General features: G+C 55.2%; 1 protein-coding gene and 1 long non-coding RNA gene across 2 annotated transcripts; both read right to left on the reverse strand.

Moving 5' to 3' along the window:
• Positions 1–26666, reverse strand: TXNDC5 (thioredoxin domain containing 5). The gene is made up of 10 exons (XM_021100160.1): positions 26335–26666; positions 22249–22398; positions 18809–18914; positions 13007–13103; positions 10309–10424; positions 8606–8692; positions 7927–8070; positions 5241–5323; positions 3134–3263; positions 1–1683 (listed from the first exon to the last, which is right to left on the reverse strand). Exons 1-10 carry the CDS (start codon positions 26619–26621, stop codon positions 1561–1563), a joined length of 1323 nt encoding a protein of 440 aa, XP_020955819.1. The 5' UTR covers positions 26622–26666; the 3' UTR covers positions 1–1560.
• LOC110261772 lies at positions 11380–13000 on the reverse strand. The gene is made up of 2 exons (XR_002346290.1): positions 12615–13000; positions 11380–11692 (listed from the first exon to the last, which is right to left on the reverse strand). It is a non-coding gene; the product is annotated as an uncharacterized LOC110261772 (long non-coding RNA).

Raw genomic sequence — 27544 nt, forward strand, 5'->3', positions numbered from 1 at the left:
GTTTTTGTTTTGTTTTTTTCTTGAAGAACATCTGTGAACCATACATGATTAATAAAGATTTCCTTTAAGGCAGAGGCTGACCAAAGTCCTGCTGTGTCATCTGCCACAGACGGCAGACGTGGTCTTATTTCTAAGGCTCTTACTGCCACTTGCTTTGTGCCCAGTGACATCCCCGAGCGTGGGCGGCGGGCTCCGGAGCCCTGGACACAGAGGGGTCGTTACAGGGAGCGACCGGAGAGCAGAGGGCCTGCAGGTACGTACCTTACGGGAGCCTCGTCCTACGGCTGCTGACTGCCAGGGGTGGTGGGGGAAAAGCTTCCTAAGCAGGATGGCGCGAATTCTAAGGATGGTTGACGTGGCCCTGCCCCCCTCGGTCTTTGGTCTTGAGGTCAAGTTAATCCCACTCTTCCTCCAGCAGAAGGCTTGCCCTCCTTGAAGGCAAAGTGGAGGATGCTGCCTCTAAAAGGACTGCTGGAGTTCCTGCTGTGGCGCAGTGGGTTAAGACTCTGACTGCAGTGGCACCGGTTGCCACAGTGGTGTGGGTTCGATCCCCGGCTCTGTGGGTTTAAGGATCCAGCATTGCTGCATAGGTTGCAGCGACGGCTCGAATTCGATTCCCTGGCTCGGGAACTTCCATATGCCACGAATGCGGCCATGAAATGGGAAAGAAAGGAAAAATAGGACTGCTGAGGCTGAAGCTTCTCCTGGTTCGGGCTCCCTAGCAGGGCTGTGGGGTTTCCTCGGTCCCTGGTCCCCAGGCCTGGGCACGCTCACCTCTTCTCTCGCCCCAGGGGGCAAGATGACCAGACTCTTCCTGGGAGTTAACAGGACGGGCAGGACGAGCCGTGTGGAACTTTCCACAGTTTCCAGGGGAGACAGCAACTCTTAAAAGTTCCCGTGGACTCTGGCTTCCTGTTAATGAAATCGCTCCCTCGGGGGAGACAGACGCCTCCCGGGAGCAGAGACAAGTGATCTGTCAAGTACAGGCACACGGGACGACAGCGCCAGTGTCGTCTCACTCAGGCACGGGTCGAGCGTGCCACGGCGTCCACCCCGCTGCACGGGGGAGGTAGCAACAGAAACCGGACTTCCAGGCGGGCTGGAAAGCCGCTTCTCGGGGCAGGGGGTGGGGGGAATGGTGTTTTCAAAGCTGCTTGAAGCTAGAGGCCAGCCTCCGTGACCTGCCGTCAGCGCAACGCCAAGGCTGCCCCGAGGCCACCTTTCCAGAACTCGGGGGTGGCTCACAAGCTAAGCTTTGGACGATGCGTTCCTCTACATCACGCAGGAGCCAGAGAGAGTCTGGCTCAGGCTCAGGAGCGCGTGCAGACCTCACCACCAGAAGGCCGGGGGGGGGAAGGGTGTCAGGGTCGCCACTGAAAATATTCGGTTTGCAAAGGGATCACGAGTTGCGTGTTTACTTAGAGAAACGGAGGAGTAGAGCGTGTTGGCTTGAAACGCACGCACGGAGGGCAGAGCAGAGTCTGGGACACGCGTGCCTCTGGATCACCAGCGCCCCCAAAGGGGCAGCGTCCGCCCGAGGGGGAGCGCGTCCGGCGGGCTTCACAGTTCGTCCTTCGCCTGGCGCAGAACAAAGCGGTGCAAGGAGTCCAGGTCTCGGCCTCCACTGTGCTCGCCGACTTTCTTGCCTCCCCGGAAAAGCAACAGCGTGGGATAGCCGCGTACCTTTAAGGGAAAAGACAGCCTGAAAACCAGTGGCCCAAATCTTCTCACACAAAGCGCTTCTTAAATAAAAGCAGAAAAGGCGCGAGAAGGATGCCAGCAATGTCTGCGGTTCCATCTTCAAAAGGCACAGACCGTCCAGAGCCTCGGGGGTCGCAGTCGCCTTCCGTTCAAAACTACCTTCGAGATCTGCCTGAACAAGGAGCTCCCATCGTGGCTCAGTGGTTGACGAACCCATATCAGTATCCATGAGGACACAGGATCGATGCCTAGCATTGCTATGGCTCTGGTGTAGGCCGGCGGCTATAGCTCCGATTGGACCCCTAGCCTGGGAACCTCCATATGCCGCAGGTGTGGCCTTAAAAAGACAAAAGACAAAAAGATGAGCCTCAACAGGAGTTCCCTTGTGGTGCAGCGGGTCAAGGATTCAGCATTGTTATTGCAGCAGCTCTGGTCACTGCTGTGATGCCAGTTCCATCCCTGGCCTGGGAACTTGCACATGCTGTGGGTGTAGCCAAAATTTTTAAAAAAAGATTCTCCTAAAGGAGAGACTTCACCCCAAAGTGGAGGGTCTCAGCCCTTCATGTGCATGTGGTCGTCCAGGGAGCTGGGGCAGGTGCAGAGGGCCTGAAACTCTGCATTCCTCACGAGCTCCTGGTGACGGCCAGGCCTCCTGGGGACCACACCGAGCATGGGCCTCGAGGACACACGTTCAGCTGTAACTCACTGCTCTTCTCTTAAAATGTTAAGCACCAAAAAAAAAAAAAAAGACTGGTATCCTAAAAATAAAAAAGACTGGTATCTTCTAATAAGTACTGCTACATCTTTTAACTCCAGAGGCCTCAAAAGCATCTTAAGAAAACAACATAAAAAGAGGGGAAAAAAAAAAAAAAAAAAACTGCAGATCTTCTAGGCTGTTAGTCGGTGCAGATGGCTTGGAAAGAAGGCAACAGTTACATAAACCAGCCAAGCCCCAGCCTGGCCCTCTCAGGAGGAAGCGTCGGATCCAGTGCTCCCTGTGTGTGGAGCTGCACTTAGGGAAGGTGGCCTGTGTGTGAAAAACAAGCCACCGGCTGCTTAGGATGAAGGCTACGAGCCCGCGGACTGGTCAGCCAGTGAGAGTGGCCGAGAAGGTGGCGCGCTGGCCTCGAGCTCAGTCTCAGCCACCGCCCCGCCTTAGGCCCGGCTGGCCCACAACCCTCACGCCGAATCGCCCACCCACGGAGGACCTCCAAGAAAGCTTTTCCTTGGAGCAAGCAGCTCTCTGGCTTTTCAGATTTTTCCAGGAGAAAAAAACCCCAGAATCTCAAAAGGACACAGCAACTGCTTGGTTGAGAGAATGAGGGCAGGGCGCGTTACCCCGGGGGAGTCCATCCAACGCCCCCAGGGCACAGGTTCCCAGGGAGCCGCCCCAGCAGGGACCCCAGGAGTGTGTCCACCCACGCGGACCCACCGAGTACTTGCTGCAAAGATCCCGCTCGGCAGTGCAGTCCACCTCGGCGATCTTGACGCCCGCCAGGCCCGGGAATTCCTTTCTGGAGAGCTGCTCCCAGATGGGGGCCAGGTTCTTACAGTGACCACACCTGGGGACAGAACAGCGACAGCTCTGTGGGGGTCCTGGGTCGCGCTCACTCACCCTCGTTTCGCGACCAGGCCTTGCTTCTTCCATAGAGGGCAGTCAACGATGGCCTAGAAGCGTCGAAGACGGCAGCGCCTCCCACGGATGCCCCCCTCGCCCCATCCCAGAGAAGTCCAACCCGGTCCAAAGCAGACTTCCGGACAACCCGACAGCAACAAGCGGGTCTGAGCACAGGTTCAGCTTTTGAGGCCATTTCCATGATACGAGGCACTGCGGGCAAACTGGATTTTGAACACAGCACGAGCAGAAGGAGAGGAACAGGAAGCACAGTTTTGTAAAAAATCATTGGAGGCGTTCCTGTTGTGGCTCAGGGTCACGAACCCGACTGGTAACCAACCATGAGGATGCAGGTTCGATCCCTGACCTTGCACAGTGGGTTAAGGATCCAGCGTTGCCACGAGCTGTGGTGTAGGTTGCAGATGTGGCTCAGACCTGACATGGCTGTGGGGTAGGTGGGCAGCTGCAGCTCCAATTCAACCCCTAGTCTGGGAAGCTCCATGTGCCGCAGATACAGCCCTAAAAAGCCAAAAGAAACAAACAGATAAAAGCTGCCCAAACCTGACTAGATTAAACTTAGGACTTCCAGGAAACATGTGGGTAACTGAAAGACTATAGAACTTGAACGTGGGGGCAGGTGTTCCCGTCGCGGCTCACTTGAATGCCACAAAGACTTGATGGATTATGGCCTCACACGCTCAAAACAACTTCAAAGCTGCCCGGGCACTTGGGGATGTGGCGTGAGCGCTGTGGCCCCTACCAAGCTCTGTTCAAACCCTGCTTCCACCCGCCCCCCTTTGGTGCCAGGGGTCCTTCTGTCCTTGGACTTGACCTATTCAGCTTTAGTGGTTTTTAAACAGAAAGCACGCCATAGTTTTCAAGGCATCGTTTACTAGTGTTTCTAGAAGAAACACTGCGTAACTCCTACAAGTCACCTGCTCATTAGCTTTCCAGTTCTGCATGGACTGTTTCTCACGAACACGTGGCATGAAAGAAACTGAAGGGCAGCAATGACGTGACCTTCGTTGTTCAAGACCTAACACTTTCCTCTGGGGCGCAGTGGAAACGAATCCGACGAGGAACCATGATGCTTTCAGGTTCAATCCCTGGCCTTGCTCAGTGGGTTGAGGATCTGGTGTTGCCGTGAGCTGGGGTGTAGGCTGCAGATGCAGCTCAGATCCTGTGCGGCTGTGGCTCTGGTGCAGGCCGGCAGCTCCAGCTCCGATTGGACCCCTAGCCTGGGAACCGCCCTATGCCGCAAGTGCAGCCCTAGAAAGCAAAAAAAATAAAGACGACGTAACACTCTCCTCAACTCTGGTTTTCCAAACAGGTTGCTTCACTTGTGAGGACAAAGAGCTCTTTCCATTTTTTTCAGCTGAGAAGTGGCGTTCAAAGGATTTCCCGGTGGTTCCCGGTCCACCCTGGAGCCTGCATCTTCCCACCTCGTGCAGGTGCCCCCTGGTCTCAGCTGCGGGCCACCCCGCTCTACGCTGGGCCCCGAGGGCCGTGGGGCCAGAAGGCCAGCTAACTGACCTACTGACTGGCTCTGACAGCCGAGCTCTACCAGGTCTTTTGAGATCATCCAGGGAGACGGAGCAGCAAAGCTCGCGGTGCATTTAACCCAAAGAGCAACCTACTCGGAAAAGCGCCCCGATACCGCAGCAGTGCGGGTCCCGCACAGCCGTGACATGCCTCCGTCTGTATGTTCTCTCCAAAGCAGCACTGGACGCTAACCTCGTTCCCCGTAACGGCGTCCGAACACCCCCAAACCTGAACCCGTCTGCATACAGCAGCACGACGGCAACACTGCCCGTTCTCCTGCAACGGACGTGCACGCAAAGGTGCGACCGCCCAGCCCCGGGGTCTGGAGGATGCGACTTCGGTGCAGGAGGACCAAGGAGGTTCGACGCCACCAGCCACTCACCAGGGGGCGTAGAACTTGATGAAGGTCACGCCTTCCGCTACCGTGTCATCGAAGTTGTCTTCCGTCAGTGCCAACACGGCGCCCTTCGGGGGAGGGAGAAGCCACAATTCAATCACACCACGCAGAGTGGACGGGACCGTGCTCTGGGATTGCGGACGGACAAATGGGGCATCTTTTAAAAAGCTCTGCGTGCTCCAAAGCCACATGCACAGCACGTCACCCGTGCCACCAAAAGACAGAGACGGATCACAGGTCCCATGGTCCCCAACCCAGGCGATGCTGCGAGCAGGTGGTGGGACGTGTCCAGCGTTCTGCCCGCGACCAGCCCAGTGTGTTCAGGGGCAGCCGCTGTCTCCAGGGCTCTGGCTGGGCTCTGCCTGAGCCCACCCCTCGAATACAGACCAGAGTCCAAGCAGCTGCTGAACTGGCCTCCGAAAGCCTATACCCGCTGCTCCTCTCACCGACTCTCTCACTCACACCACAAACTGCTAAGCTGGTCTCTGTGTAACAGCTTCTTAGGTGCACACGCAGAGGCCACGAAGGTGCTTTACAGAGAACAGCCGTCTTTCCCTTTGTCAGTTCAAACCAAGTGTGAAAACTGCTCATCTGAACTCTGGGTGGAGACTAGGGCTGAGGAGCCCCAGAGCTGTCTGCTCCAAGGCGGCTCTATGCTGACGGCTCTCTACAGAATTGCACCTGTTTCTCCAAAAGCGGATCTGTGACCCTCTCATGAGAGCAAGAACACAGATGACTTCTCACACGGCTAAAGGGACCGGAGCCGCCCCGCTCGAGTCCGGCACCAGGCAGGGTGTCCATGCCTGGGCGGCCACGTGCGCCGAGCGCCCGTCGCAGATGCTACCTCCAGAAACATGAGGCCACACTCGGCGAAAGACCCACTTGATGGTGGAAAACCTTGTTACAGATAGAAACTGTTCTGTTTGGTGAAACCATCATAGGTCATGATTAGACGCAACGTGGAGGCCCTTTGTAACCGCCGTGACACACACGCCCCGGACACGCGGTCCAGAATAGCACTGTCGCACGTTTACCTCTTACACCAAACTTCAACTTGTAACTAACACCCGTGCAATGTCAGACCCACGAGAGTCCCACGGAGGGCTGGGCTGCGGGGGGAGGGGGCCCATCACGGCCCCACCCTGGGAGCACAGGGCAGGTGGCTGTTGGATTTTCCAAACCACGGGCCTCAGGGCGGGGTGGCTCAGCGAGTCACCCTCTCTTCAGCACTACTGGGTGGGTGTGTGGGTATGTGTGTGTGTGTGCGTGCATGCTGGGGGGTGGCGGGTCTGGGGCTGGCCCCGCACCCGGGGTGAGAACCTGATCCATAGCAGAGGGCAGTCAGGTGAACTCAAGCAGCAACATGAGGCCGCTGTTTTGGAACCAGGCTGATAAGCAGGCCTTACGGCTCTTGGCTCGGAGAGTCCAGCACTGTGTTCCTGGGATCAGGAAACCACCTTGACGCCCCCTGAATCATCTCATTTTCACCCAAGGCCTCAACAGACACGTGAACCTAGTGTAGACAACCTGCCTTAGCTCTAGACTCACCTAACTGTAGCCACCTGCACCCACCCCTGCCTGACAACTGACTCCTGATGATGGGAGCCCCTCCTCCTGCCCTCTGGGCCTCCCCTTGGGCCTGGTCCATTGCCTACCGGATGTGCCGAAGCCCCCGCCCCCTGCGCCTCCCCCCCGCAACTGCGCTCCATGGACTTGGGCTCCCCACACTATGTCCCCTGCCTCCGTCTCCACTGTCACAGCCTTAGTGGGGTCTCAATATCCTTCGCCTCCAGAGCCCCCCACCCCTTCTTACACACCGCTATCAGCTCCTTAAAATTTGAATGTGCTCGAACCCCCCACCCCCCCGCCGGCTCCTAGAAACACGGATGAAGTGTAAGACCCTGGGCTGGCTGATGAGACCCCCACCACCCGGCTCCCCGGGCCTCCCCTCACCCCATCCACACCCGCTGCTGGCCTGGCCGGCTGGGCCACGGGTGACCTCCACACACAGGCCCCCCGCCGCCGCCGCTCTCAGCAGCCGTTCGGTGACACGTCTTGACCCATCGACCCCCACCTCTGTCGCAGCCCCTATGACACCTGCGCGTGTGTGTTCCCATCTGCCACCCCCACCAGACCTGCCACCCTTCCCAGGCAGAAAACGATCTTACTGGGTTTTGCTTCCTGGTGGCCAAGGGCTTGATAAATGCAACAACCAAAAACCTTACACTCTGAATGGACAAAGGAGACACCTGGCCGAGTCAGAGACGCAAAGCACCCTCCGAGTCTCTGCAGCGCACAGGCCCCCCTGCTGCTGCTCCTTCGAGGCCTTTCCCACCCTGACTGCAGCCGCTGCTCGAGATGCAAACAGCCCAGCAGGCGGAAGCCGCCAAGCGGCCACCGCAAACACCTTCGAGTGTGTGACCGCTGAACCCAAGGGAAGAAGTGGCCAGAAGCTCTGACCCCGATTACCCCCAGCTGCCCCGTCTCACACCTACTTCGGGTCCTTTAAAGGGATGCTTGCTCCCGTCCACCCCACGAGCCCCTAAAAGCAGCTGAAGCCCGTGTTTCAAGTTGAACAGCCGCCCCAGCCAACCACACAGATTTCTCTGTGCTGTCCCCACGCGGTCACCTGAGGCCATTCCCGGCCAGGCTGGCCGCGCCAGGCACTCACCTGCTCGGCCGCGGGCTCGGTGGCCGGCGCCGGGGCCTCCGAGGGCTGGGCGGTCTCGGGGGTGCCCGGCCCCGCGCTCTGCAGCTGGGCCTGCACGTACTCCCTCAGCGAGTCCAGGTCCCGCTTCCCCTTGTACTGATCCACCTGCGCGAGACACGGGCACGCGCCTCAGGGCTGCACCTGCAACCCCTGGCCCGCCAGACACCCGCCCCCATCAGGCGCCTTTGTATGGGCATGTGGCCTCTGCAGGGCCTGTGCTCACATTTAAATGCAAAGTACAGATTATAAACTGAACTGTGGCCCCGGGCAAGGATGTTCTGGCTCCTTCCTTCCTCCTGCAGAGCGCAGGGACACAGAGGTCTGGGCGCCGCCCATTGGCCGGGGACCCGGGGGTGAGAGCCTGCCCAAACACCAGGCTTGACCCCTCCCAAAGCTTGTCATCAGCACAGCTACCCCAGCACTGTCGGTTCGGCTTATTCTGGAGATAACCTGAGCCAGCACGTGTTTCCGGAGAGTCCAGCGCCGGAAGTCTTTCTCAACCACCCGAATCTCACAGGGACGGGCACTCCAGTTCCGCGATGTGCGTCCCTGGACGCCAGCGCCCCAGCAGCTGCTCGACCCTGAGCCCACGGTGTTCAAGACACACGTTTTGTCTCAAAATAGAGAGAGGAGGACGTACCTTTTTACCGTCTCGGAACCAGAGCAGAGTCGGGTACCCTCGGACCTGGTTTCCAGAACAGAGTTCGTAGTGCTGCGTGCAGTCCACCTGGAATAAGATTCACGGCCGTCAGGCCCCCAAGCCTTCCTGAGAAGTGGATGGCTGGACACTCGGGACCTTGTCAAACATAGAAAACTTCTCAAACTCCATGTGTAGCATCTCTGCCGGCAAGCTGCAGCTTTTGGAGAGACTTTTCCTAAAAGCAACCCCCAAATACACCTGAGTCCAGGGGCGGATGACGGGATTGGCTTTAGAGACGTGACTCATTTTAATGCACTTAAAAATGCCAGTTTTTAGGCATCAAGACTTTATCCTGAGTGAGCAGCGGAGAAAAGGAGCCTCGCCTGACATATGCAGGGGGAAGCGCCCAGCTGTCGGGAACAGAGACCCAGGCCAGGCACAAAGCCAGCTTAGACGCGTCTCAGGTTCAAATTCAGAGTTTTAGAATCAAGAAGAAGCTAGAAGTCAATTTTCAATAGAAGTACTTGGTCTACGATAAAGATAAAAACAGGAGTTCCCATTGTGGCTCAGCAGGAATGAACCTGACTGGTACCTGTGAGGATGCAGGCTCGATCCCTGGCCTGGCTCAGTGGGTTAAGGATCCAGCATTGCCGTGAGCTATGGTGTAGATCACAGACTTGGCTCGGATCTGGCATTGCTCTGGCTGTGATGCAGACCAGCAGCTGCAGCTCTGATTCGAATCCTAGCCTGAGAACTTACCATATGCTGCAGATGTAGCCCTAAAAAAAAAAAAAGACGACGATGACAATACAGATGTCAAGTTCAGTGCGTCTAACAGGTGACAGTGAGAACTTCATCTGACGACAATGAGGACGGTTTCTGAGGCCTCTGCCCCCTGCCCAGCGGCGTGCCCGGTGTTTCACGGTCATCCTCGTGACCGCCACGCGGTGAGAGCTCATCCTGGTTTTGCCAAGAGGGAGACTGAGGCGAGGAGCAGCTGTTCCGACTGGCCAGCCCCGTGGGCCTGGATGCCAAGTTCCCGCCTTGGGCCAGCTCAGGGCGCCGGGCAGATCATCCTGCTCAGCTACAGACCCCGGACACAGAGCGGGAGTTGAGCATATACATCAGCCCGCTGGCCGAGGAGGAGACGAGGTTTTTATAAAAGCGCTCCAGGCAGGGGGCCAGGAGGTGCCGGAGGATGGTGAGGTTAAACATGCCTGGAGACCCAGAAGCCATGCTGGCTATTTCCAGAAAACCCGGCTCTCAGGCTTCCCTTCGTGAGGCAGGCAAGACTGCGGGCAGCAGGGAGAGCCTGTAGGAGTCTGGAGCCGAGGGGCCTCGAGGCAAGGGCTCCCGGGTGAGATCAAACGTGGAGAGCCTCCAAGCGCGTCCAGCGAACATTCTCAAAGGCTCTGCCCCCTATCTCTGCAGAAAGGGCTCCGGGGCTGCCAGTTCCAAACTGGCCCCTGCTTCCAAATAAACAAAGGAGCCAAAGCCATATTTTATCTCTAGGCTGTGGAAAAGCCAGCACACTCGAAACCGGGCTGCCATCTGCGGAGGTGAAATGAATTATCAAGTGGCACACTAAATGGAATGAATAAATCAGGGCTGCGACTCTGCACACAGAATGAATAATGGGCTACTCGGCGGATGAACGCAGCCAAAGGCCGTCTATTTTGGGTCTAATCAGGGCTTTCGCTTACCTTGCCAATCTTGACAGTGGCGGAATGTTCAAGGCCCAGAGCCAGCTGCTCCCAGGTCGGAGCCAGAGCTTTGCAGTGACCACACCACGGGGCGAAGAACTTGATAAAGTGGTCTCCTTCGGGGGGAGGAGGGCAGAGAGGAGGGCAGGCGGTGACTCACAGGTGCCCGCTGGAGAGCGGCTGGAAGCAGCTGGCCTCCGCCCTCCCGCAAAACGCCCTGCTCAGGGGGAGCCCTCCAACGGGGCCAGAGGGACTCCCCACCGAAAACGTCTAAATCTATGAGTTCAGGAGTAGCCTTCACAAAAGCTCCTTTGTCACACCCACTCATCACTTGGAAAATGGGCGATAAAACGAAGAATCCAGCCCTCAGCGTGTCTTTGCCTGCGAACGGCTCTGCGGGACGGCCGAGTGGCTCTGGATAAAACCAGAGGAAGGGGTGCCCGACCTACGAAGCAGCACCGGACGCCCAGTGCCTTGTGGATCCCGGGCAGCGACGGATGCGGCTGCTCACGCCGCCGGGACTTTGCGGCTCTCAAGTCGTCCTGCTCACCTTCCCCACCCGCGCCCCCCCCCCCCAAAAAAAAGTGACGCAGAAAGTGAGAGCATCCCTAGATCCAGCGGGCAGGTCCCAGGGAACAGAGGCACCCAGGAGGCGTGTACAGGGGAACCGGCTTCCACGCCACGGGGCTACAGCCTGGCAGGTCCCCGCCTGGGGGACCGTACAGGGCAGACCATCAATGAGCTCGGCAAAGAGCAGACAAGGAAGAAAAAGGGAAGTTGAGGGAATACATAGACTAAGAGAGACATAAAGAGAGACATTAAAAAAAAAAAAAGACCAATCTAAACTACTGTGCTAAAGAAGATGCCCAGGTGATAAAACCCAAAAGAAAGCCACTGGTGGTTTCCCCCAAGTCAGGGCAGGGCCTCCTGGGGGCGGAAGGGGGGCTGGGGCCTCCTGGGGACGGGGGGGGGGGGGGGGGAGGGCAAGGCACAGCAAGCTGGCAGTTTTATGTCTTGAGCCAGACCGAGGTTACAGGGTGACTACCTTGAAACAATCCACTACAGCCTACATTTGTTTCCTGTGTCTGTGTTTTATTGCACAATAAAATAGAAGCTTTGAAACACCTGAATACCCCTCCCTCGGCTAGAAGAAGCCCTCGACTAGAAGAATCACAATGCCATGATTTAGACACGGAAGCCTTTGATCTTGGCTGCTCTACTTTTGAAGATTCCAGGGCCAGAGAGGCTGAGACCAAACCAGACCAAACCGACATCAAGCGGTGGCCAAGGAGAGCACTAAGCAACGGGTGCTGACGTCACGCTCAGAGTCAGACCTTGCCATGGCAATGCTCATGGCGGCATCTTGTCACCGCAGCAATGTCGCCTCGGAGGGAAATGGGGAAAAACGTCCTTCAAAATCAATCCTGTAAATCAACTGCACTTCCATTTTCAAACAAATAAAATTAAAATGTGGAACAGCAGACATTGGCACTGATGGGCAAGGCTGAAACTGTGTCTCTGCAGACAGCTGTGTGCCTGCTGTGCCCTGTGACGGGAGGCAGGAGGTCCAGGACCTACTGGACAATCGGGGGAGCCGTCAGGGCAGGGGACCACGTCTCCCTCACCAGCAGCACGAGGCCACGTGTTGGGCCACGGCCCCTCAGGTGACTTGCAGAGGGCGGGACGGGGCTGGGCTTTCAGGCAGGGTCTCTAACTGGGTGTTTTCGCAGCACACCCTGCAGCGAGCCCCCACCGGGCTCTAAGCAAAGTGAACCCCCGGAGGGGAGAACCCCTGAATTCCACTGCCGAGCAGCGGGACCAGGGAACGAAGACCCTTCAACTAGCAACAGACAAGGGCTGAGGGCCTCGCAACGCGCGATTTCAGACCTTAAGGGGGAGGTTTCAGCTCCCAGCAGGCGTGAGGTCCCGAGGCCAGACCCGACGTGAAGCCCTGCCAACAGCGTCTCCCCCCCAGTCCCGGGAGCAGTCCCCCCGGAGCGGGCAAGGCGGCGGGACGGGCTTCTGGGCCCTTCACGCCTGAGCCAAGGCCCCCCAACGCGCGAGGGAAGGACTCAGACGTTCTCGGGGTTAGAAATTACACCCAGGTCGCTCTGATACGTGGGAGACGCTTTCCAAAAAATGAGCTGTGGTATCGAAAACGAGGTAAAGTGTCAAGAACGCCCCCTCTGACTCTCATGCTGTAACCGCCCCACGCCGTTCAGGTTTAAACCGGGGAGAGAAACCCGGGTTTCCGCCTCAGGTCACCAAGCACACAATTACCGCCAACACAGCCAACACCTTCTTACCCACGGGGCGCCGTCCAGCCGGGGGCAGATGAAGTCAGGGCTCACACTCGCGACGAGTGAGCTTCCCACACCTAAGGCTCCGGCTTAGCAGTGAAACCGGCGATTCTAGGGAGTTCCCTGGGGGTCGAGTGGTGAGGCCATGGTGCTCTCACCACCACCGCCCGGGTTCGATCCCTGCTCTGGGAACTGAGATCCCACAGCCAGGCGCTGCATGCCATGGCCATTAAAAAAATTTAAAAAAAAAGAAGAAGGAAAAAGAGAAACTGGCATTTCTATAAGGACAGAGACTACAGGAGAAATTGGTTCTGAGAAGAAGGACACTGGACCCGGATGCTAATGGGCTGGACAAGAGGAACCAGGGCCAGAGGCCCCCCGCTGGGCCGCCCGCCTACCTTGCGCCACATGCAGCTCAAAGTTGCTGGCCGAGAGCTCGTACAGCCCCTGCTTGAGCTCGGGGGCTCGAGGCGGCTCCGCTTCTGGCTCTGAGGTCTGGTGGGAAGAAACGGGGAAGAGTCACCAGGTCTGTGTGTGACGACGCAGGGGAGCCCCAGGCTTTGACCTGGAACCTTCTATGGCTCTAGTCCAGCACCTGGCTGCCTCGAACCTCTGTGGGACGCTGCTGTGTTGGGGGGGGGGGTCCAGCAGGAATGGACCTTGTCAGGGCAAGAAGCCCCTCGCCAGCCTCACCCGCAGCAAACGCTCAGGGAGGGACGCTCCGGGGCAGCCGGGTGACAGCCGTCCCCACACCATGACCTTCGGGTCCTTTGTGGTCCCCGAAGCCAACCAAACGACGAGTGGCCACTCCCAATGGGCACCTGTCCTGGTCTCTGGGGCTCCACGTGGAATAGAGACGGAAGGGGCAGCAAAGACAGCGCACCAGACAGAAGAGGGAACTGTCGGGGGACAGGGGCCCGGCCTGGCACTCTGTGCACAAACGGTCAGCAAAACCGGGCAGGAAGGCACGAGTCTGAGGGCTGATGAGAAAGGGGAGGGGGAGGGAAAGTCAGGCGGATACGGATACGGATGCAAGGCCACAAAGAGCAGGCCTCAGGGCAGGCGTGGGCCACCCTTTTAAGAAGGAACATGTCACGGGACTAAGTTTGGGACAGAAACGGGCCGTGAAGGGACAAGAAGGGTTTTTTTGACTTTGCTTTTTCTAGGGCCGCTCCTATGGCATATGGAGGTTCCCAGGCTAGGAGTCTAATCAGAGCTGTAGCCGCCAGCCTACACCACAGCCACAGCAACACGGGATCCGAACCATGTCGGTGACCTACACCACAGCTCAGAGCAACGCCGGATCCTTAACCCACTGAGCAAGGGCAGGGATCGAACCTGCAACCTCATGTTCTTTGTTAACCACTGAGCCACGACGGGAACTCCCAAGAAGGGGCTTTTTAAAAGGCGTTTCTGGCAGTACCTGAGCAGACAGCAGTGTGACAGTGAAGGAGTCACCACCACCCCAATACGATTGGAAACGTCTCCGTTTTTCAGGCCACACGGCCGGGGCTGGGGCAGAGCTCACTAGGGCACCACCGGGCTGGAGCCGGGGGTGGGGGGGTGCCTGGAGGACTCAGTTTCCATCTGGTGGCCGAAATTTCTCTTAAAAAGGATATCCAAGCGCAGTCATGCACAGCTTTAAAAATGCAGACGGCTCAAAGCTGTGCAGGGTTGTAATCACAGAGCTGCGAGAAGTTTCCTTTTCTGCTGCTGACCCGACAGAACGTTCAAAGGGCCAAGCATCAACTCGAAAAGATGCCCTCGAGAGTTGATGGCTGGCCGAACAGCGAGTGCAGCCGAAGGAAAGAGAGCACTTCCTGCCACCCTTTCCAAGACGGTCAAAGGGACGGGCATTAAATGTTCATTTACGACGCCCGGAGAGCACTTCGTGCCCTGTGGCAGGGGGACAGTGCCACAGAACCCACAGGTATCACCAGAGAGGTCCCCCTCACCCCGCTCGCCTGAGCTTACAGAGACTTGGGAAAACAATCGGGCACTGTTCTCCAAGAGCCGGGAAAGTGGTCTGCTGATCTTTTTCCCTAGCAATCTTACGTCTGGGAATACATTCTAAGAATCACTCCAAAGAAGGAAAAAAAATGTCCTTGAGAAAGATAAACATGTTCTCTAAAGCATTTCTGATGACAGAAAAATTATAAATAACCTAAATCTCCAATGATAGAGAAGAGCTGAAATAGGGCAAATCCACAATATAAAACACGATCAATATAAAGATGATACTGGACTTCCCATCATGGCACAGCGGAAACGAATCCAGCTAGGAACCGTGAGGTTGTGGTTCGACCCCTGGCCTCGCTCAGTGGGCTAAAGATCCAGCAGTGCTGCGAGATGTGGTGTAGGTTGCAGATACGGCTCAGATCCGGCGTTGCTGTGGCTGTGGTACAGGCGGGCAGCAAGAGCTCCGATCAGACCCCTCGCCTGGAAACCTCCATATGCTGCAGGGGTGGCCCTAAAAAGCAAAAAGCAAAAAGCAAAAAAAAAAAAAAAAATAGAAAAAAAAATAAATACAGTGGCTTTCTCCCCTCTGAGAACATTTCCACAGAGGAAATAAGTTGAAGTCTGTATGAAAGGTGCACCTGCCGGGGCAGCTCTCACGCCCTGACAAAGATGCAAATCTCCTCTCGGGGAGGCCTGTGGTTTCCCCCGTCACCTAAAATTAGCTACGACTCTGATCAACACTTATTCAGATTACTGACTAAGACTATGATTCTAGACTTTTTAAACTGTGAGGTCAAGCAACACCTGGGAAGCATCTGGGTTTCTGATTAGCTGTGGCCTCCACACAGAATTCACTTGAGGTGGGGGATGGGGGGAGCTGCGGGACCACACAGACGCCCTGGAAGATGACACCAGCAGCAGAGTTCCCCCCCCCCCCGCCCCCGCCCCAAAGACCCCTGGATGGGGCCAGTGGCGCAGACAACCTGCCAGTCAGAGAAGGCAGCAGGGGAACCCTGGCCATGTTTCTGTTCCTGCCACAGTCCAGCAGGGCCTCTGCACTCGTCCACAAGCACGGCGCGCAGAGGGACGCCGCACCAAGGGCTCCCGATCACAACGATGTACAGCAAAACTAAGGCTCCTGACGTCAGCTGGCAAGGGGGAGGGTTGTAAATTCCCGAGGAAGCAAAGTAACCCTCTACACACAGCTGTGTCTTTAAAAATTATCTCAGAAATCACAGTTGCCACAATTTCCTGACATCATCCTTAGAGGAGGGGACTTCAGGCACAGAGAGCTCTAGGGTACTGAACTGTGTCCAAAGCCAGTTAGGACCGGGGGCTGAGGGATGAGGAGAAAAGGAAAGATTTGCCCTATGGGTGTGGCCGGTGGGTGCGAGGATGAGCTGGCAGCCCTGGCAGGTGGTGGCCGAGGTCCTAGGGAGGAAAAGTCTTTCCACCAGCCTGGCAGGGATGCCCTGGCGGAGGCTGGCCCTGGCCCCAGACAGCCCCGAGTCCATGGCTGGTGCTGAGGAATCTGAGGGCACCGAATTCCATGTGAGAGGGGCACAGAGGGTATGTTAAAGGGTGATGAAGTGCTGAGAGGTCCTGTTGTGGCTTAGCAGGTTAAGAACCTGACTAGTATCCATGAGGACATGGGCTGGACCCCTGGCCTCGCTCAGTGGGTTAGGGTGTTGCCGAAAGCTGCAGCATAGGTCACAGGTGCAGCTCGGATCTGGCATTGCTGGGGCTGTGGTACAGGCCGGCGGCTGCAGCTCCGATTCAACCCCTAGCCTGGGAACTTCCATATCCTGCAGGTGCAGCCCTAAAAAGCAAAACAGAAAAAAAAAAAAAAAAAAAAAAGTACAAACAATCCAAACATTTATATGGAACAACAAAAGACCCAGAATCACCAAAGCAATCCTAAGAAACAAAAACCAAGCAGGAGGCATAACTCTCCCAGACTTCAAGAAATACTACAAAGCCACAGTCATCAAAACAGTGTGGTACTGGTATCAAAACAGACAGATAGACCAATGGAACAGAATAGAGAACCTGGAAATAAACCCTGACACCTATGGTCAATTAATCTTTGACAAGGGAGGCAAGAACATAAAATGGGAAAAAGAGAGTCTATTCAGCAAGCATTGCTGGGAAACCTGGACAGCTGCATGCAAAGCAAGGAAACTAGAACACACCCTCACACCATGCACAAAAATAAACTCAAAATGGCTGAAAGACTTAAATATACGACAGGACACCATCAAACTCCTAGAAGAGAACATAGGCAAAACACTCTCGGACATCAACCTCAGGAATATTTTCTCAGGTCAGTCTCCCAAAGCAATAGAAATTAGAGCAAAAATAAACCCATGGGACCTCATCAAACTGAAAAGCTTTTGCACAGCAAAGGAAACCAAAAAGAAAACAAAAAGACAACTTACAGAATGGGAGAAAACAGTTTCAAATAATGCAACCGACAAGGGCTTAATCTCTAGAATATATAGACAACTTATACAACCCAACAGCAAAAAAACCAATCAATCAATGGAAAAATGGGCAAAAGACCTGAAAAGACATTTCTCCAAAGAAGATATACAGATGGCCAACAAACACATGAAAAAATGCTCAACATCGCTGATTATAAGAGAAATGCAAATCAAAACTACCATGAGATACCACCTCATGGCCATCATTAATAAATCCACAAATACCAAGTGCTGGAGGGGCTGTGGAGAAAAGGGAACCCTCCTGCACTGCTGGTGGGAATGTAAACTGGTACAGCCACTATGAAGAACAGTTTGGAGATACCTTAGAAATCTCTACATAGAACTTCCATATGACCCCGCAATCCCACTCTTGGGCATCTATCCGGACAAAACTCTACTTAAAAGAGACACATGCACCCGCATGTTCATTGCAGCACTATTCACAATAGCCAGGACATGGAAACAACCCAAATGTCCATCGACAGATGATTGGATTCGGAAGGTGTGGTATATATACACAATGGAATACTACTCAGCCACAAAAAAGAATGACATAATGCCATTTGCAGCCACATGGATGGAACTAGAGAATCTCATACTGAGTGAAATGAGCCAGAAAGACAAAGACAAATACCATATGATATCACTTATAACTGGAATCTAATATCCAGCACAAAAGAACTTCTCCTCAGAAAAGAAAATCATGGACTTGGAGAAGAGACTTGTGGCTGCCTGATGGGAGGGGGAGGGAGTGGGAGGGATCGGGAGCTTGGGCTTATCAGACACAACTTAGAATAGATTTACAAGGAGATCCTGCTGAATAGCATTGAGAACTTTGTCTAGATACTCATGTTGCAACAGAACAAAGGGTGGGGAAAAAAATGTAATTGTAATGTATACATGTAAGGATAACCTGACCCCCTTGCTGTACAGTGGGAAAATTAAAAAATTATAAAAAAAAATTAATTTACATAAAAAAAGTAGTAAGTGCTTATCTGTGAGATGAATTCTGAAATATTCACAAGTGACACTCCACAAGGACTGACTCTGCAGCCAAAAACAGGGGGTGGGGAGGCGGGGATGACACAGGAAGGCCAGTAGAATGGAAGTCACAGTCGAGGCTGGGGGATGGGCACCTGCACCCACCCTCCCTCTGGCCCGTCACCCCTCCATCATGCACCCACTCGTCTTCCTACTTTTGTGCCCATTTGAACGTTTCTATAATAAGAAGATTTAACAAGTGAATCTCTCCCCATTTACACATGGTCCTTAGAGTAGTCAAATTCATAGGGACAGGAAATAGCGTGGCAGGTGCCGGGGCTGGGGGAGGGGGAGCCCGTATTTAATGGGGACAAGGTTTCAGGTGGGAAGACGAGGTTTCTGTGGATGGAAGGTGGTGACAGCTGCACAGCCTCATGAGTGTGTTTCCCTCCTGAACTGCACAGTTAGTAAGAGCTGAGAAGGTAAATTTTATAGTGTGTGTATTTTACCACAAGAAAAAACAAATGAGAAAGAAGGGACTCTTCAATTACAACAGCAACGAGTTCTCAGGGTAAAGAGTTAGACAAAGAATGGGTCACTCTGCGGTACAGCAGAAACTGGCACAACGCTGTAAAGCAGCTATCATAAGAAAAAAATTTTTTTTTAAAGTTAAAAGTTGCTTTAGGATGGCTGGCTTAATTTTTCACCTGAACTGGCCTCTTTACTTTCCCAAAAACGCAGGAAGAAAGAGAAGAGGGTAGCCTTCTGTGCACTCACCGGGGGCGCCTCATCCAGCGTCTGCAGCATCCAGTTTTCCAGCGTTTTGAAGTCCCGGGGACCCTGGTACTTCACAGCTTCTTGGCCAGGCTTGAAAAGCTTCAAACTGAAAGAACCACAGAGGATTAGAAGGGCAGAGGTTAACGTGCTGCCAACCTCTCTGAGCAGAGTGCCCTCTATCAGGGAGCCAGTTATTCACTTAGTGAAATGGCCTGCGCGTACCTGCCACTCTGATGACACTGGGGAAAGAAAAAGAAGGTTCTCGGAGATAACGAAGTCACCTAAGCATGAACTTTTAAAAGTTTCTCATGTGATTCAAGAAAGAAGAAAACAAAACCCCACGGTGAAGAGGCCAGGCCTAAGGCCGTGAGCCGAACCCCAAGCTCGCAGGTGCTGGGGGGTGGGAGCCTCCGCTGTCTTCGCCTGGTCCCAGTTACCTTCCTTGGCTTCACCAGGAGGTTTTCTGTTCTGCGTCTTTCACCAAAAAATCTAAAACTGGAGCAGAAATACTATTGTTCTGCAATAAATGTACTTGCAGGCTACCCTGTCAGCTAGTTGACCCTCCCAAAGTATGAACACGCAGGTCCTGTGAGAGCTCGTGTCCAGCTCTTAGGACAACCTTGACATTGCCTGATATGCTCCATTACTTGCCCCAGAAAAGAAATCTTTTTTTTTTTTTTTTTTGCTTTTTAGGGCCGCACTAGCGGCACATGTAGGTTCCCAGGCTAGGGATCGAATCAGAGCTACAGCTGCCGGCCTCCACCACAGCCACGGCAACGCCAGATCCTTAACCCACTGAGCAAGGCCAGGGATGGAACCCGCAACCTTGTGGATGCTTGTCAGGTTCATTAACCACTGAGCCACGATGGGAACTCCGGAATCTTTCTTTTTCCCGCATATCCTGGCCTCTGAAAGTTTCTGCAAGTGGCACACAGAGCCCTGCCTTTCGTGGGGACCAAAGACATCACCCGAGGCCGAGATGAGTGTTCAACCAGGTGTCACTCCACGGGAGCTGGGACAACGTGCTCTACATAAAACTCACTAGGAGAAGTCACAGAATGGGAGGAGGGAGCGAGATAATCCTTCTCCTGCTAGAATTAATAGAAGGTGTCGAGGAAGGAGGGGGCAATGCGGCTACGGACAGAAAAAAAAGAAACACAGACTAGCAGTTTGGGGCAAGCCTACTCATCTAAAACATCCTGAACGCTTCTCGGCACATGGGTGGATTTCGTTAGCAGCCGCCCAATGTGCAGCATCTGAATGAAGGTTAAGAGATGCAGAAATCGGGAGCTCCCCTTGTGCCTCACCAGGTTAAGAACCTGACATGGACCCCCTGATGTGGGTTCGATCCCTGGCTTTGACCCATGGGTTGAGGATCTGGTATTGCCGCAGCTTCGGTGAAGGTTGCAGATACAGCTCAGATCCCCAGAGTGGCTGTGCCTGTGGTGGAGGCCGCACCTGTAGCTCTGACTTGACCCCTACAGCCCAGGAACTTCTATGTGCTGCAGGTGCGGCTGTAAAGGAAAGGAAAACAAACAAAAAAGACACGCAGAATCAGAACTGTAAGTGTGAATAGCTAACCCCACAGAGGTCTTAAAATGAAGTTTCATACCAAGTGAGAAAACCAACACCTGCAGAAGGCTTTCAGATGAAAACAGGCTTCCTGGCCTTCCCCAGAAGCTCACAGCCCGTGATGGGCTGGGGACAGCCGTGATGTGTCTCCAGTGAAGAACTTAGGTCTCCTTCCTAGTGGCTTAGAGCTTTATAATTGTGACAAAAAGCCACAGTCTAACTCAATTTGTCAAGGAGTTCAACTGCTCCTTTGTCAAGTTTAACATGTCAAGCGGCTCCCACACCTGCGCTCCCCACCGGGGCTACACTGCACCTGCCACCTGAGCAGCCCTGGCAGGGTGTGCTTTGCCCACACAGGCCTGGGGGAGGCTTCCTGTGCTTCTTCACCTGACCCCCCCCCACTTCCCAGTGCCTCCCCCACCAAAGTGCTTCGGGATGGAAATGAATGGACCCTCCAAACATCAGAAGGGACATGAATGGACCCTCCAAACGTCAGAAAGGACCAGGCACTGCTGAACCCATTCCCCACTTCTTTGCTGAAGTTAAAATGCAGTCAAACCTACCCTGTGATTTTTTTTCTAACTTGATGTGCACTGAGCAAAGCTAAACTAACTCTGTGATTCTCTTCCTGCTGTTGGATTGAAACATCTTCCCAACCTGCCCAAGTCCGAGATCCTTGCTGAGTTCACACAGCCGAGGAAGAGAACCACTTCCCTCGTGGGGGCCTCCGGCTTCCATCTCACTGTCGGTGGAGGTGAAGGGACCACGGGGCTCAGGGACCAAGTGCACCCCAGACCCCTCTGCTGATGCCAAACCACCATGTGGCTTTTCCTTTATTTGCTGTTGGGGTGTTTTTGGTTTTGTTTTTTGTCTTTTTAGAGCCGCACCCATGGCATTTGGAGGTTCCCAGGTTAGTGGTCAAATCAGAGCTACAGCTGCTGGCCTACACCACAGTCACAGCAACGCGGGATCCGAGCTGCGTCTGTGACCTACACCACAGCTCACGACAACGGTGCCACTGAGCGAGGCCAGGGATCGAATCTGTATCCTCATGGTTACTAGGTGGGTTTGTAACCCGCTGAGCCACAACAGGAACTCCCCAAAAACTATGTGAGCTGTCAAGGAGGTGGGCAGTACCACTTGTCAGAACAGCTGTACTTTCCGACAGAAACAGCCGTGGTTCTGGTCACGTGGGAAACGACTCTAGGAAGAAGGCTTAAGAATTCATAAAGTAGCTAAGGATTCGGACTAAAATTCATGACAGAGTCGGTGTTCAATGTGTAAATGCACATGTCAACAGCACATGTGATGGGACCGCACAGAGAATGTCATTTTTGTCTCGCAGACACATTCTTTTATAAACAGGAAAACCCAACTGATGAATTAAAGGCTTTTCCCAAACAGGAGTTCCTGTCGTGGGGAAGCAGACGTGAATCCGACTAGGAACCATGAGGTTGTGGGTTTGGTCCCTGGCCTCGCTCAGTGGGTTAAGGACCCGGTGTTGCCGTGAGCTGTGGTGTAGGTCGCAGACGTGGCTCGGATCTGGTGTGGCTGTGGCTGGCAGCTGTAGCTCCGATTGGACCCCTAGCCTGCGAACCCCCATATGACGCGGGTATGGACCTAAAAAAATTAATAAATCAAATAAAAAATAAAGGCTTTTCCCGCACAAAGCACAGAAGCGCACCTACCAGGGACACAGTGTAAACACAACCCTCCTCTGACAACAGGGACGGACTGCTTGAAGTCAGCATCCCCCCCTCCCCTGCCGACCCGCCAAGCAGCAGCCAAGAGTTGGAGGGGGACTTCCTTCGGCCGCAGGCAGCTGGCGGGGGCGGAGGATGCGGGGTGCCGGCCGCCGGGGCACTTACGTGGGGTACCCGCGCACGCCCTGGGCGGAGCACAGCTCCGAGTGGGCCGTGCAGTCCACCTTGGCCACGTAGACCCTGGCGTCCTCCATGCTGTTGTACTTGTCTCCCAGGTCGTTCCAGGTGGGCTGCAGCCGCTGGCAGTGTCCGCACCTGCAACGAGGTGACGGTGACCAACATGCAGAGAGGGCACAGCTCACAGGGACCGCGAAACCCGGCTCCCCCGCGTCCCCGCTCCGGAGAGCCCCAGCACAGGGCTCGCATGAACTCGAACCCCCCACCCACCCCCGGCCTCGGCCTCCCCGAAGGGCCACAGCATGGCCCGGGCATCAGCGCCCCCTCTCTGACACTCCCTCCCTAAACCCACCTGGCTGATTCCTGCTCCTTAGTTTGGGCGTCACTTCCTCCAGGAAGTCGCCGCCGACCCCAGGCTCTCTGGGATCCACGCTCTTGTCCCCCTCTTCTGGAAAGTTCCCTCGCCCCTCCCCCCTGGGGCAGCAGCTATGCCCATAGCTCCTTTACAGTCAGGTCACCCCTGGTACAGAACCGAGACTCCTCAAGGGCAAGGCAACCCATTCTGCCTTTCCTCCAGTGAGAACCTTTGAAAAAAGCGTGAGGTCACTTCCAACTTCTAGATTAAATATGCCAGCATGTATGCCCACAATATTCACTGTATGTATTTAACTCTACACAAATATTTTTAAATCACCTGTCATTTAAAATAATACATTAACTTAGAATGACTGCTTCTACCTGTCACATTTTCTGACGGCATCGGCATCTTTCCTGTCACTAAAGCTACTTTTTGAGTCACACAGTTGACCACCTGCTCTGACAGCTGGCCACAGCACACCATATGTGAATTACACTTGATCTCAAGCTTCAAGTATAGTCACATAGCATTATGGCATGTGGGTGCTTACGTTTTTGGGTTTTTCTTTTCATTCACCTGCTAAGTGTGTAGTCATGACATCTAAAATGTAACTACTTGCTGTCTTACTTTTAAAAGTGTTGTAAGAATACCCAGCTTTTCATGGGAATTTTTTTTTTTTGGTTTTATTGTTCTTTTATTATAGTTGACTTACAATGTTGTCAATTTCAGCAAAGAGACCCAGTCACAATGTACATATATATATACAATTCTTTTTCAAACATTATCTTCCATCATGTTCCATCGCAAGTGACTGTAGGATATAGTTCCCTGGGCTACAGGAAGACCCCACCGCGTATCCACTCCAAATGCAAAGTTTGGCATCTCCTAAGCCGAACCTCCCAGTCCCCCTGCCCCAGCAACCCCAAGTCTGAATAACACCCAACTTTGTAATTGAGTTCATCCTCAAAGTAAGTGCACAATAGAAATTAGTCTTAAAAATCCTTCTGGCCTCAGAGTTCCCACTGTGGCACAGCAGATTAAGGAACTGGCATCTCTGCAGTGGCTCGGGTTCAATTCCTGGCCTGGCACAGTGGGTTAAGGATCCGGCATTGTCACTGCTGCAGCGTAGGTAGCAGCTGTTGCTCGGATTCGATCCCTACGCCACAGGTGTGGCCAAAGGAAAAAAAAAGGAGAAAAAAGTCTCCTTGCCTCTTTTCTGACAGGTGACCTCACCTGGAAACATCTGAAGCAGCACTGGAGGAATGCGCTTCGTGCTATAACCTGTCTTCCCTGAGCAGTACGTTCTTGGCCAGTGAAGAGAATCCTGTTTTGTAAAGATTCACGTACAACACGATTCCCTCTTTTCTGGAAGGTAATGGTGAGGGAAAAACCAGCATGCTGTTTAAGCCTATGTGGTACAAGCAAGCAAGCACTGACCTTTCTACAACTGCATCCCCACTGTCTAGCAGGTGCCTGGCATGTACTAAGTGCTGGGCAATTTCTTAGTGATGGAGCCACAGGTGCCGTGCAGTTGGCACATCTGGTTTTGGACCCTTGGGGCTACAGTACAAACCTCTGAGACAGCAGCTGCACCACCACCTCGTCCTTTCAAGGAGGCGGCCCCAACCTTGACCTCAGTGTCACCAGATTCAGTGGGATCCAGAAACTGGCCACAGAGAAGCTATGGCCTGATGTTGGCACAAAACTGACAGCAGTAGAGCAACCCTACCTCGGCCAGGTTCAGAGCAAACACACACAGATCAATGTTTTGTTCACAGGGTGCTCCTGCCCCCAAATCACCTGCGGGCTCCCAACATTCCTGAGATGAGATGGAAGGAGAGCAGGGGCAGCCCCCAATGTATTCCATGAGAGCTCCCATCTCCTCTTAAAGTCGCACTTTTAAATGTCGTTGCGGGAACTCACATGCCTCTGTTTAAGTACTTCCTTAGTAGACTGTTAAGGAGCAAGCAAATATAAACTTTAAAAGTTTCTTTTTCTGGGAGCATCCACCTAAAAATCTATAAACTGCACACAGTGAAACAGGAATGTATCCAGTCCTCTCCCTTATGCAACCTGGTGAGTATTATAGAGACTCCACAATTAAAAGCCCATTGGCACCGCATGGGCCTACTATGTCTGCATGGCAGTTTTCTTTTAAAGATAAAGGGGGGAAAAGAATCTATGGACAGATTTATTCCACATAAGTAGGCTTCTAATTAAGGACGGCTACTAATTAAGCAGTTTTTTGTCTGGTTTTCTTTTTAGGGCCACACCTGCAGCACATGAACGAACGTTCCCAGGCTAGGGGTCAAATCGGAGCTGCAGCTGCCAGCCTACACCACAGCCACAGCAACACTGGATCCTTAACCCACTGAGTGACACCAGGGATCAAACCCTCATGGATACTAGGCCGGTTCCTTTCTGCTGGGCCACAACCTCCAATGAAGCAGTTTAACTGGAATAGCTACTCTGAGAATAAATACACCTTCACAAAGTAACTAGCACGATTGATTATTTTATGTTACAAAGTGTTTTCCAAACCAGGGGTAGTTCTAAAAATTCAAGTCGGTTGGAGGGAACTTGAAATAAGGATGTATCCCATGGACACATTGTTAATAAATGACAGAGACCCTGAGCAAAAGTGCTGATTTAACTGAATAATCTGAATACAGGGAGAAAAAGTTTCCTCCAACTTTTCAGCACATTTTCTGAACAGGACGTTTTCCTTGGGCACCTTCTCCATCCCATCCCCTTCCCAAATCTCAAGGAGCCTCGTCTGCCCTGGGGAAGAAGGCCAAATTCTGCAGCCTGGCCATCTGCTCTGCCAGTGAGGACCCCCTACACTGGGCATCTAGGCCCCCCGGGGGAAGGCCCCTGTGATCCTGTGAACGGCAGGGAGTGCTTCTGAGGACAACTCCCAGGGCAGGGGTCTCTGTGGTTGGCACTGAGGCCCAACCAAAGCCCCCACCCAGGAACCACGGCAGGAGGGACCTCTGTTCAACGCGGTGACTTTGCAGACGACCAGGCCTCAAGAGAGCACAGGGGAGCAGGGGCCAGAAGTCAGCCTTGAGTCCCGAGTCAGTGGCTCCTCTCACCGAGAGCACAGTTCCCCACGCACCCGGAACCGCGGAGGGACCCCAGAATCGGAACTGCTCGCCGCCTCCCGGGGGAGCGCAGGAACCCTCTGTGCCACAAAATGGGAAATCACGAGTTCCTGAGTCCCCGTGTTTCAGTTAAACCCTCGGGCGGGCCGGGGACCTGCCCTTCGGCGAGTCCAAGGGTCCAAGCCGAACCCTCGGTAGCGGCGCGCGGCCCCCAGGTCCGGGCAGCACCGCGCGGAAGTTGGGCGCCGGGGCACAGGGGACCGGCGGGTGCCGGATTCTCAGCGGCCCCGAGGGGCGACGTCCCTCCCTCCCCCTGCCTCGTTCCGGGGTCGGGGAGGGGGCGTCGGGAGCCGGAGGGACGGCCTTTTCCGGCTCGGCCCCCGCGGCCCGCCCCCTCCCGCTCCGCCCCGACCGCCTGGCGCCACGTCAGCCGCGAGCGCCCGACTCGCACCGGCCCCCGCGGCCCCCTGCTCCCGGCCCGGACCCCCCGGAGCCCGCCGAGCCCCCCGCCCAGCTCCCCCGGGCCGCGGCCCGCGCCCCCCGCGCGCCCAGAGCCCGGCCCCGGCCCGCCCCGCGCCCGCGGAGCCCCAGGCGGGCGGCGCGGCCAGTTACCAGGGCGCGAAGAACATGACGAAGTGCGCGGCGCTCTGGATGCCGTGCGTGAACATGTCGGCCGTGTACAGGTGCTTGGCGTGCGGGTCCTGCCCGTCCTCGCCCTCGGCCGCCGGGGGCCCGGCCGCCGCCGCCCCCGGCTCCTGGGCCCGGACGCCCCAGTGCCCGCCGCCGCCGCCGCCGCCGGCTCCCAGCAGCAGCACCAGCAGCAGCAGCGGCAGCGGCGGCGCGGCGGGGGCCAGGGCCCGGGGCCGCGGCGGGAGGAGGCGTCCGGGGCACGCGGGCATCACGGCGGGCTGGGCGCGCTCTCGCCGCGGCAGCCGGTCCCCTCCGCGCTGCCCGCCGCCGCCTCCCGCCCCACGCCCCGCCCCCCGCCCTTGAGGCCCCGCCCCCGCCCCGCCCCGCCGGGCGCGCGCCCGCTCCCCGCGGAGGTGGGTCCGCGCGCGTCCGGGGCGCCCGGCCGGGACCCCGCGGAGCGCGTGGGTTCGCGCCCCGGAGAACTTGCCTGTCGGACCTCCAGCACTTTCCGGGACCGCTCGGGTACATCCTGCGGGACCCCCGCGCCTCCCCAAACCCAAGCTGTGGCCGCTCCGCCCAGAGCAGGGCTGAGTACTGGATGGTCCCAGAGGCCAGGCCCAGAGCCACAGGGGGGGGGGTTGCCAGCCTCGTGAATCTTCACGTACACAAAGACGTGGGATTTCAGGCAAAGGGAAGAAAGAGCTGCTGTCAGCAGAATTCAGAAAATAGAGCAAAAGTGGGAGGGGTTTGCACCTGAATGACTCAAACTGTCGGCCGGGCCTCAACTGTGATTCTGGGCCTGAGCTCAGAGGTGTGATGAAACCTGCTTCCCAAGCAAAACCCTTGCGTCCTCGACACAAATCCTGCAGGGCTCCTCCTCCAAACAACGACTGGCTGGTGTTCTCTGCTTCCAAATCCCCAGGTGTGTCAGGGTGATAACGATACCCCAACGCTGGCTGCCCTGCCCCGGTGGAACCACTGCGAGGGGTCCCCAGGTGTGAATCGGGTGCCTCATAGTTCACACCTGCACACACGCCTGATTGCCTGGGTCACTGAAGGTTAGGCCCTGCCCTGGGAATCTGAAGCTCAATCAGGCAGCCCCACTAGGTTGCCTCCTGGGCTCCTGCTCTTCCTTGATTATTTTCAATCTGGGAAACCCCACTGACTCCTGGCGGCTGCAGGGGAAGCGCCC

Source organism: Sus scrofa, chromosome 7 (assembly GCF_000003025.6).
Source record: "Sus scrofa isolate TJ Tabasco breed Duroc chromosome 7, Sscrofa11.1, whole genome shotgun sequence".
Lineage (NCBI taxonomy): Eukaryota > Metazoa > Chordata > Mammalia > Artiodactyla > Suidae > Sus > Sus scrofa.

Excerpts from the sequence above, each read along its gene's own strand:
- TXNDC5 (XM_021100160.1), bottom strand. The coding sequence starts at position 26,621 with ATGCCCGCGTGCCCCGGACGCCTCCTCCCGCCGCGGCCCCGGGCCCTG. Across the intron at positions 22,399-26,334 it reads GTCATGTTCTTCGCGCCCTG|GTGCGGACACTGCCAGCGGC; the intron begins GTAACTGGCCGC and ends ACCTCGTTGCAG. Across the intron at positions 5,324-7,926 it reads CCGAGCCCGCGGCCGAGCAG|GGCGCCGTGTTGGCACTGAC; the intron begins GTGAGTGCCTGG and ends CCTCCCCCGAAG.